This window comes from Notothenia coriiceps, unplaced genomic scaffold (assembly GCF_000735185.1).
Source record: "Notothenia coriiceps isolate Sejong01 unplaced genomic scaffold, NC01 NC01_scaffold00023586, whole genome shotgun sequence".
Taxonomy (NCBI): domain Eukaryota; kingdom Metazoa; phylum Chordata; class Actinopteri; order Perciformes; family Nototheniidae; genus Notothenia; species Notothenia coriiceps.
This window is the reverse complement of record NW_011356287.1, coordinates 203,783-215,926: the sequence shown is the minus strand read 5'-3', so window position 1 is coordinate 215,926 and position 12,144 is coordinate 203,783. Positions and strand designations below refer to the sequence as shown.

Genomic DNA, 12,144 nt, shown 5'->3' with positions numbered 1-12,144 from the left:
GATGGCGTTTTATCACAGCAGAATGTAACTTTATCTCCGGTAGAATTCTGATCAGGCATTAGCTCCGCCTCCTCTTCTTCTTTTTTTTCAAGCTAAGGACCCAAGTTCCGCGTTTCTCTAACCGGGCTCAAAGAGGGGTTGAGCAGTATGAGGCATGGCTGCAATGGGTGATCTGTTTGGGATTTTGAAAAACAAACTTCACAGACATGTTTTGTTTAGGTATGGTGCTACAATATATTTTTCCAATATAGCATGATAGGTCCCCTTTAAGTGGCAATTACCTCATTTTAAAATCCTCTTTGTGGCTTTTTTAAGGGTTTTTAACCACATCTCATGGTCTTCCTCGATGGGAGGAGTTGACATTAAATAGGTTTAGTGTTCCTGATAGGGTAAACCACAATAAATCCAATTCATTTGAGATATTTAGGACAATTAGGGAATGCCCATCTGTTGAAGATCAAAAAGGGGAGATTTTTTCGTCAATCAAGAGCTTTTTATGAATATGTTTTAAGCCCCTAGGATCGACAGAGATTAGCACCATTGTTGTCTTTGACATTATATCCGTTAATCTCTGACCTCCCCGAAGGTTTTACTGCTCAAAGTCATACATGGTAACAATGAGAAGCTGTGGAGGAAATTCAACACAGAAGAAATGTAACTTGAAGGGCCAAAAAGTTCATTTACATTAAAAAAATATGAAGGCAAAATCAAGTTAAATCAGGACTTAAAAGAAAAATGTCAGCAAAAATGAAATAAAAATTATAAAAATGAAATATTAAAAATTTAATAATATTACAAAAGGGAATAAATAACAATAATATTAATAAGTTATATAAATAATAATAACAATAATATTAAAATGTTGAATAAATAATAATATAAAGAATAACAATGCAAAAAATGTATATGATTATATAATACAAAAGCAAAGAAATGTACATGTATTATTTATAAATAGTTAAATAAATCAAAATAATATTTTTAAAATAATAATAAAAAATAAATAAAATGTGTTTTTAAATAATACATCTATGCTACGTTTTTAATAAATCAAATGGTATATATTATTGATAAATAGTTAAATAAATCAATACATCATTTTAAATCCCGGACAGCGCCCCCTGCAGGTTCGCCCTATTTATACAGCGCGTGACGTCACGGGGCCGGTTTCCCAGGATCTCTGCGGGAGAAGGAGCTCTGCAGGGTGGGGGAAAAGAGAAGAGAGGAGAGGAGACACCCAGGAGAACCGGAGATATACCGGGATAAAAACAATATTCATTCCTGTAAACAAGTCCTGGGAGTTCACGCTCAAACGAGGTAGGAAACAACGACAGCCGTTTTGCATGCTCCGGTGTGCGAGGGGGGGAGAAATCATCCGTGATGTTAGCTTTTCAACATAGCAGGGAGGAAAACCGTCCACACACACCTGCTAAATCACACACACACCTTACATTTGGTGGTTGTTTAGTTAAACTGCAACAGTAGCTAGTAATATTATCATTTTATAGTTTGATTCCTACGTTTAAATCTGCAATATGTGATGTTTCAAGCAATATAAATGGTGCTTGGATTGGTCGGCGCCAGACGTCCTTCAAACATATGTAAATTGAAAGATTTTGGAGGATTACAAGAGGAATGTATTTAAGAATACATTAGGTAATATTTGTATTCAGAACAAATCGTTGACGCGATACAATTCGGCATAAAGAAAATCCACTTTACCTCCTTTTATTCTATTGGGTTTCAACTTTTCCACCACACTCATCGGCGCTGCCATTGCTTCCAAAGGGTGGATTCTCATGAAAGAACATGTAGACAAACAATGCTTAAAAGTTGCCTATTTGGAAAAATAATCATGATTGGTGGAATATTTATACGCCGAATTGAAGATAATTATCTCCTTAATCAGAACAAGTCATAATGAATTCATCATACTTTATATAGACAGCTGATAAACCACGCGATTCTTAATTTTGACGTTTTTTAAACGAGGTTTTGCTCGGCGTCTGAACAGCTAGAGGCACGCGCACATCGAGCATTTGAGCGTTTTAGCATGAGCTTCATCACATTAAAGGGAGTTCAAAGGGAAGGGAGAAATCAGTGGTGCGAAAATGACATGAAGAGGCTGTGTTGTTGTACAGCCAGTATGTCAGATATCACAATATGAGCATGGCTGCGGCCTGCAGAGAGAGAGAGACACACACACACACACACACACACACACACACACACACACACACACACACACACACACACACACCACACACACACACGTGTGTGAGAGGAACACTCACCCTGCCTCCCCCCCCTGCAGCTCCAGATGAGGGTTGGTGTAGCCCAGGGTCCCTGGTGAGGTCACTTCCTGTGGGGAAGGGCAGAGTTACACACACTGCACACACAATGAACACACACTGCACGTACACACAGAATTTTTTGATTTTCATAAAAAATCTGAATGTAGAGAAAAAGTTGCAAATGTAAGAGTTTTTGGAAAAAAGTCAAGATTTTTACATTTTCAGAAAATAGTCACAATTTGAAGAGTTCCGAAAAAGAATGTAACCCTAACCCTAACCCTAACCCTAAAAGAATGTTCTGAAAAAAAGTCAGACTGTTAAGATTTCTAGTTTTTCAGAAAAGAGTCCGAATTTTTAGAGAAAAAAAAGTTGGTATAGTTTGTGAAAAACAGTTAGGAATATGATGACCTCCAATACTTAATATTTTGTCCAAAAAGTTGGAATAGTGTGTTATAAAAGTCAGCCAATATTTTGAGATAATGTCGGAAAAGATTTTGAGAAAAAGGTCAGAGCAGTTTGTGAAAACATTTTGGGAAAATTTTTGGGAAATATTCGATTCTGAGAAAAAGTTGAAATATTTTGTGAAAGAAACATTGGAATTCAAGAAAAAAACCTCTGCATATTTTGAGAAGAATTGTCTGAGTACTGACTAAAAACAGTTGTAGTGTTTTGGGGAAAAAATATGAATATTTCAGAAAAAATCACACACCTTATTGAGGAGTCCTGAGGGAGCTCTGTCTCCTCCCTGCTGACGGTGACGCTGCCTCACAATGTACTCAAAGGTGCTGAGTCTGTTCCACACTGCACCATCAAGAGAGACACTGTTAGCTGTGTGTGTGTGTGTGTGTGTGTGTGTGTGTGTGTGTGTGTGTGTGTGTGCTCACTGAGGTAGATGTGGAAGCACAGCAGGTGAAAGAGCAGCACAGAGGACAGCAGCGAGAGGACGATGGTGACGGCGGCGAGAGAGGGAATCACTGCTGCTGCAGAGCGGAGAGGAGAGAGAGGCAGGAAGAGGAACCAGGTCTCATTACGACCTGCAGAGAGAGAGAGACACACACACACACACACACACACACACACACACACACACACACACACACACACCCCATGGGAAGCAGAATCAATGGCTTTTGCATAAGAAGAGAAGCTGAGGGTGGTGGCTTTGGCCATTGTGTTATATTAATGCGATGGTAGAATATGATGGGGCATCCTTTAGCAGTCTGTACACTGTGTGTTTTCATCTAGTGGTTACATAAGAGCTCTCTGTGCTTATTGTGTTTGCTCTGAGCTTGTTTTTATGCTAAAGCTGCTTTCAAATCACTCCTATGGACAAGTGTTTCTCCTGAAGTGTGTGAAATCTCACTCTATAACTGTAGAAAGCACATCATGATGTCTTGTATTATGTCACCACGTTTTATTCATGGCTTACATGCAGTTTGTGGCATTAACCCATTCAAACATACATTTTCCATTGCTTCACTTCACAGGCCTCTCCAAAAGCTAACTCCTGACTACAGACCTTTCCTATTAACTGTAAAGGCACTTTATGATGTCTTATATGACGTCACAACTCTCAATAACTGTAGAAAGCACATTATGTTGTCTTAGTTGATGTCACCGCTCTCTATTCATAGACTTACATGCAGTTTGTGGCATTTTTAACCCATTCAAACATACATTGTTCATATCTTTACTTCAGAGGCCTCTCCTAAAGCTGACTCCTGACAAACCTTTGACTTTTGCTCCCTCCGCACCACATCCTTGTTTTATGGCCGTATTGACATTAAAGGGACATTACGTGACGGCACAATGGTACTTATTGTGTCGGGGATCAAAGTCCTCTGCAGGAAGTGATCCTGCATATTTATTGGATTACTTGCACGCTGCTCACAGCCTTGAGGTTATGAACTTGATGTTAAAATAATAACTTAGAAGTCTGAACATGTTTGCTTTCTGGCTGCAGATACGTGACGCTTTGCATGCTGGGTAATGGCTGATATCCAAATGTCAGGATAAGCCGTTTAAATGCATCCTCAGCCATTTAACGTACACTTGTAAACAGGAGAAAGCTGACAGTAAATCTCCTCTGTAGGAAGCAGCTGCACGAGTGAGAGGGAACAAGTGAAGGAACTCCTGGAACATCCTGGAAGAGTTTCCCGGATGTTCGATGGAGGGACTTTTGATTTGTGTTTCTGGGATGTTCACCTTTACTAGCATCCCAGAAACACACCGTCTAAATAAGCTCTTCAAACTTCTGCTTTGTGAGGAGTTGTGTTACTGTAGTGGGGTCAGATGACCTGAACATCAGCAGGAGAGGACTCTTTAAAGTAGAGACACTACATACTGATATACACCTGAACATCAGCAGGAGAGGACTCTTTAAAGTAGAGACACTACATACTGATATACACCTGAACATCAGCAGGAGAGGACTCTTTAAAGTAGAGACACTACATACTGATATACACCTGAACATCAGCAGGAGAGGACTCTTTAAAGTAGAGACACTACATACTGATATACACCTGAACATCAGCAGGAGAGGACTCTTTAAAGTAGNGTAACAACAACCCAGCGCCGTATTCTATCTAAATACTTTGCACCGGGCTCCCACTTGATGTACCTGGCAGAGCAAGAAACACTCCAGCCTTTTTTAAATAAAAGGCTGGAGTGTTTCTTGCTCTGCCAGGTACATCAAGTGGGAGCCCGGTGCAAAGTATTTAGATAGAATACGGCGCTGGGTTGTTGTTACATTACATTACATGTCACTTGTTAGTCGCTTTTATCCAAAGCGACTAACATACTCAATACTGTGGGCAATCGCCACAGGAGCAATTTGGGGTGAAGTGTCTCAGGGACACAACGACATGCTGACTGCAGTGGGGTTCGAACCCTGATCCGAACACCAACGGACAACCCACTGCACCACACGCCTCCCTGTGTGTTGTTCTTATTATACATCAATGTAGTCCGCTGTATAGAAAACTGTAGTTTCCCCACAGCAGCAGACGCACATTCATGACGTCCGCTAGCGCATCATAAATACGTCGATAGTGTAAGTGCAGTTGGATTCTCAAAGCACTGTCTCTTCTCCTGAATCCTTTTGAATTCTCCTATCCACTATTCATTAACCCTGAAAGGGTCTGTCAGCCATCATCGGTGTGACAAAGCTCTACCATCCCCCCTCTGTTAACAAGAGATAGTAGCCTATGTTGCGGACTCTCTTTGTTTCAAATAATTGTCCTTCGGAATGTGTGGAGAAAGTCTCCCAAGGGGGATGGGAGACTTTTGTCACATTGCCGGTCTGAAAGGGTCTCTGGAAAAATCAAACGTTTTATTAAAGTTTTAAAAACAGTGACAGGTTAAAATCAGAAGTGGAAGAAGTATTTCGATTATTTACCTAGGTAAAAAGACGTGTTAGAAGCAAATGTCCTGCATTCAAAATTGTCAATAGCCCAAGTGAAAAGTATTATCTGAAAGTAAAATTAATCATTATGTTATTAGTATTAAATACATATAATTTTTACAACTTATATTTAGAAATACTCTTTTATTGATGCATAATGTGTTCATCCATTCAATGTGGCATCTGCTATAATGGGGTTAATGTATGATATTACTTAATAATACAACACATTACTGTATAATACGTGATAATGTATGAGTTGATTTACTTCCATCTACTGTACTGTGTAAAAACACCACAACAATATTACAAAAAATATACTGCACATTAAAGCAAACTATTGTAAAGGTAAAAGTATGGGCATAACAAATAAAGAAGTGTAAACATTTACATTATTATTATGATTATTTAATATATAAAGACTATATATTATTGAATTACAATTAAGATAATAAGATTAGATATACTTTATTTGTTCTAAAATATTGATGTTTTTTCGTCATAGTAGCCTGTGAAAACCATAACAAATAAGTGATTAAATGCTACATTATTCAGCAAACACAACTGCAGAGCTGCAAAGATTGCAAACAAACTGAAGACCTAAGTTCACCCAGTTGTCTTTGTGTATTTATGAATGAAGCGCCATCTCATGGTGAAATCCTGAAATTGAACAAATGGGGAAATTTGGCAATGCCCTCTTAGCAATTTGGCATCACCCCCAGTCACTGGAATCCGCTGGGTTTTCGGTTGGAATCCGCTGGGTGGAGTCCTATCTGGATTGCTACATCTGTAAACGTGTATATATACAGTCGCCTATACATCTCCTTTGAAATATATAATATTTTCTATTGTAAAATATTCCAAATCGACTTAAAACATAAAGAGGCGTATTGCCGTATCGCACCTTTTAATTATTCTGTGAAATTTCCAATTTACATTCAACCATAAGCATAAAGAGGGCCAACTCTAATTATTTAGTTGGCTGTCGGTACATCACCTTTAATTTCGTCAGTAGAGTTGTCCTTAGAGCAATATACACTTTACCTCAAAGGCCTGTGTCCCATCTCAGTCACATCCTGTCCTAAGGTCTGCTGAAGGCTTGCAGTCTCTTTCTGGTTCCACCCCTCGCCTCCGACAGTCCCTGTCCACTCCCTGCACGGCTCCCTTGCCAGGTCAGGCATTTAATCCTCTCCATCCAGTTCTCCGCTGGCTTGATAATCGTCACCTGAAGGCCTCTCGCCACCATGTCCCTAGTAGCCTCCTCCGTTGTGTTATAGAGTTTCTCCCTGGTAAAACACCTGAAGTTTGGCTGGAAACGGTGATTGGAAGCGTATGCTCTCCTCTTTCAGTTATTTTTTTGCCGTTTTCTTAGAACGTCCGGCGCATAGTCGTGGTCCAGAAACTCTCTCCTTCCCTCTTACATGAAACCCCTTTTCTGCCATGCCCTCTTAATAAGCTCCTCTTGATTGCTGAAACGTAGTAGTTTCACCACAATAGACCTTGGTGGCGAATCTTTTAGTGGTCACTCCGCCAAAGCACGGTGAGCTTGTTCAATCTGGAGTATCAGTGATGGGGGAAGCTCCAGTTTCTCCCTGAGAAGTGTCTCCACGAAGGTAATCATCAACTGCATGTTATCCTCCGCTCCTTCCTTCACCCCGTGAATCCTAATTTTTTCCCTTCTCGAGCATCCCTTCATGGTTAATTCAGTTAAAAGTGGTGCATAGAGCTCATACTTCGAAAGTCAAACTCTCCGATATGTATCCTGAAGTTAGTCCCTACTGTGATAAATGCCAAAATGCTGAAGCCTCTCTCATTCATATGTACTGGTCCTGCCCTCGCCTTAGCATGTCCCAGTACTGAACCGGATCCAAATCCTCTGGCTGCCCTATTTGGGGCTATAGGAAATAAATGCTTTAACTGCTGAGCGGTGGCAATATCTGTCCTTGGCTCTCCTCCAAGCTCGTTGAGGTTGTATGTATATGCATATGTATTACATGCCTACAGTATATATTAACTTATCAACATTTCTGGTTAATATTTATGTGTATTAGGCTCACTGGCAGTGAATGTAGGGGATTACTTTAGTCGTTGTTATTGTTTGTTTGTATTTTTCATTGTTCTTTCTTTTTCCCTTTCTACATATAATCAGTGCAAACCATTGTCACATTTGTATATGCATATTGTGACCGGGCTCTAATTGTCCGTTCACAAACACTGGCCTAGTCGGTTGGGTTACACTCCAAAACTTTATTTATAACAAAAAAAATAGCGAAACAGCACAAGTTAGACAACAAAATAAAAATCCTCAAACAGGCCGTCCATCACTCATTAGAGTAAACATGCTCTGGGTTGCCTTCTCTGCAACCAACTCCCAAACATGTCCCAACTGTTGCCTTCATTGCAACATTCTTCCGAGTGACACAGACCCAAAAAACAAGGAACCAACACCGTCCCTTTTGAACCCATAGCCCCTCCCACAGGCTCACCGTCAACAGGTGACACAATCAACTCCAAACCACATTTCAACAAAAACATCCGACCCAAACATAAACAGGTAACCACCTCTTAACATAATCATTCCCCATCATTAACAAACGTAAAATAAATAAGAAATTGCATGGTTCATTTGACGGAAGAGAGCAGGAAATGTGTGGTGTGTGTGTGTCGGCTGTCAGTGGCGGAGTCAGTCACTCTGTGACCCGCTCCGTCACACATATATTTTGCTTTCCATTGCTAAATTACAAACCTTGGCCAATGGTTATCCAGTGTCGAGACTTATACAAAATATTTTTTTTATCAGATAGCGAAACATCAGTCACCACAACCATGGAGATTTATCTTGTAAGTACAGTCGCATCTAGCCCATATCACAGCAGTGCTAAGCTGCTTTGTGTGGAAAATAATGGAAGTGAACATTCTCCCAGGCGCCAGTGCATGGGAGCTGTTGATTCTTTCCCATCCCCGCGGCTCCATATCACTTCATGCTCAACTAAGATTGCTCACGGCTCTGCTTGCGTGCTCTGCCAGGAACCAGTAAAAACAAGGGAAAGTAATGGGGAAATCACCGTTTTATAGACCAAACATATGCATCCACTGATGTTAGCTTTATTTTCCCTCATCGTACCACTGGCAAATTAGGTGACATTCACAAGGCACTAGTCAATGTTCATCTGTTTTGCTGGGCCTTAGTAATGTTGACGAGGTCACGTAAGCTATCATTGTTTTTTTATTTATTATGATGCCCAAATCTGGAGGTGGTACTTAATTTTGAATGATTAAAACACTGACAGAGATGCATTTGCTTTAACTTTAAAGAAATTCATAGGGCTTCACTTGCTTTCGGACTTCCTCCCTGTGTAGAACGTTTTTTTTAGGATTCGTATAAAGTCTAAGAGTCTTCTGGACTCTTGATCATTACCCTGGGAGAAATCTTCCCTCAGTCCAAAACTTTGAATTGGCGCTGTTGTTCAGTCTGCAGAGTCTCAGCAGAGCACAGGCGGCCTTGAGAAGTTGGCATTCCGTGGCAAACACTGTATACATTTGGCTGTTTAGGCAAAGTATCCATAATATTTTTTAGTGGCCTTTGTTTTGACTGCTTTGTGCTTTTGTGACATGAAAAGAAAGCACACACTGTCTTTTTATCATTCTCCATTCACCCATAAATGCATAAACTCAAAGCAGGTTCTGTATATTTATAATTTAACAATTAATTTAAATGAATGCCAATCAAATTCTTTAAAATATACCTAATTTTGATTAAAAAATGATGGGTAATGTATAAAAATGGACGATAACAAAGTCCAAAACGCTTTTGTAAAAGTTACTTCTTTTTTTTAACCATGCTTTTTTTGTTTTAATTTTTTTAACAGACAAACAGTGTGAAAGCAGCCAGGTTCATCTTGGGTAGTGTTGTAAAAGTTACTTTTATGAGTTTGTGCTTATCACGAAATGTTGGTGATGATGGACAAAAAATCATGTGAGAACATTACATGCACTGTTTGTGCTGGTAAGGTGGTGAGAATGAAAATGTGTGCTTTGCTTTGTACTACCCTGAAAGGATTTTATAAATCAGTGTGGCCTGTGCGGCTCACATAATATAATATATAATGTATAATGGTCACTCACACAACTGAACATTGATTTAGAAGATTATTGTTGATGACAAACTAACAACATCGGTGAGGGATAGTGTCCTGATTCACAGTAGAACATTCGTAACGATGCTTCGACGGGCGCACTATTCAAAATTGCCCAACCACTTAATTTCACATGAAATATTTAAATAAATAAATGACTCACCAGTGATGTTTTAAAAAACGACGATGCGTCTGTTGTTGTGGTTCAGTGCAAACTTTGCGCTGTATACTGGCAATGGGCATAGATGCATATCTGACAATGGTGGTACTACATTATGTGACTAATGATACGTTGTGTTTCTATGAAAAATCCAATATTTGTGTATTATGGATTGAGGAGTTGTTCGGACTATAATTTTCATTAACTTTTGAGAGGTAGGCCAATGTGGAAACAACATAGATGTTACATTTTCCCCCTTCTTTTCCTTTCTTTGTTCAGAGAGTTTAAAAAACACATTGATAGCAATTGCATTAGCCTACAGTATGTAACTTTTTTACCGCTGTCACGATAATACATTTTGTTGGACGATATATTTTCTCGGAAATTATTGCGATAAACGATAATATTGTGGGCACCGTTGTAAGACCATTTTAGACCACTGACATAATGATAATATATAATAATAATTCAAGTACCTCCTTTTTTATTGAACATTCAACATTACAAATGAAATGTGAAATAATATTTAAATATATAAATGATATATAATAAATAAAACAAATAAATTAAATTATAAAAATGTTATTAAATAAATCACACACAACCAAAACAATAAATTAAATAGACTCTGGCTGTAAAACAGAGCTCTCTTGTGGCCAAAACACGCAATTGCATTTGTGAAAATGCAGTAGTACATTTTTTTTCTTTTCTTTCTGCCGTGTTTGCTCCCAGCTGGGAAAAAGGAATGGGGTGGATGTTTGTTTCAGGTGCAGTTTAAGGTTGGTCGTATTGTTAGCTTTTGTTGCTACCTTTTCAAAACAAATACGACATACCGGCTCATTCAAATCCCTAGGTTCGCCTCGTTGATTTGGCTTAAATCCAAAATATTCCCACACCGGAGATGTGGAATTAGGTTTTGCAACCAATTCCATTTAACTTCAAATTCCCCTCGAGTAAGTCACACGTTGTCTCCTGCTTGTCTCTATATTATTCATTTGGCTGACCAATCGAACATCTGACCTGGCTGTGTGTGAGCCGACCCTCACAGCTCGCTGGGCCTGCTGTGTCTGCCGGCCCGGCGCACTGTGTCTGCCGGTCAGGCAAGTTATCGAGTTCATTTTTATTTATCGTAGGATAAGTCAATTAATTGCTTATCGCGACAGGCCTAGCTGTATATTCCAAATGACACCTGACAGGCTGAACCATATTTGTGACGGGGCTTTAGCCCCAGTTAGCCCCGGTTTAGCCCCGTCCTTGCTGATCCATGATCCATTTTCTGCACTTCTCCGCTTTTGGTTTGGTGAAATCGCAAGAAAATCATATAGCTGAACCATGAGTCCCTTAAAGTTGTATTGAAAAAGGAGTGAGTCATCACAACTGATAGTGCTGCAGTGTGAATACTATCATACAAGCATGTGTGTAGCACACATTCTACAGAGGGGAATCACTGCTGCTCTCATCAACAGTGGCCTTGTCGATGCTTAAGTCTGAAAATGGTTGGACTCATCAAAACTGTGATGAGATGTTGTAATAGTGAAAACAACCTCTGATTTGTCTTATCAGTTTGCAATGCATTTTTAGGGTCCATGACCATTTCCAAATGCTATACATGTGCTAATACGTGTCTGGAGCACAAAGGATGAAAGCATAAAGTTCCTCTATATGTGTGTTGTTACGTGTAAAAAAGGCCAATTCACACATTATAATAAGATAATCAAAAGATAGTAATTTGTCATTAAAAGTTTTATAAAACCAAAAGAATAAGACACTGCAGTATATTTCTATCATGTTCAGTGTGGTCCTCGTTAAGGAATGTTTAGGCACTTGGCAGACATAAATGAGACTTCCTATCAGCATTCCTATCTTTATGGCAGTCTATTTCCTTGTAAGACATTAACATATGAGGATACTAGGTAACTTTAAATACACACAATCATTTACCACTGGTTATACAAAAATAGGCCAGGCAATGTCATGGCAGTCAAAGTCAGTATTTGTCCACCTAATGTAGGAGCCAAAATGCTCAGTTAGCCTGTGTTTATTGTTTTGTTATAATCATTATTTGTTGACACCACACACTTTGGTAATTGTCACATGGGTGTGGTTTATGGTATCTAGGGCACCTGTTGTATGTGGGGGCTTGCGGCA

The 12,144-nt window shown here is 39.3% G+C and overlaps 1 protein-coding gene across 2 annotated transcripts in view; it reads right to left on the bottom strand.

Moving 5' to 3' along the window:
- Positions 1-11,464, bottom strand: part of LOC104954641 (histone demethylase UTY) — a 30,721-nt gene extending 19,257 nt beyond the window's left edge. For both annotated transcript variants that reach the window (XM_010781802.1, XM_010781803.1), the window contains exon 1: positions 11,453-11,464. In XM_010781802.1, the coding sequence (XP_010780104.1) occupies positions 11,453-11,456 (4 nt within the window). In that variant the 5' untranslated portion in view covers positions 11,457-11,464. The remainder of the gene's footprint in view (positions 1-11,452) is intronic.
- Between the last annotated feature and the right edge of the window lie 680 nt (positions 11,465-12,144).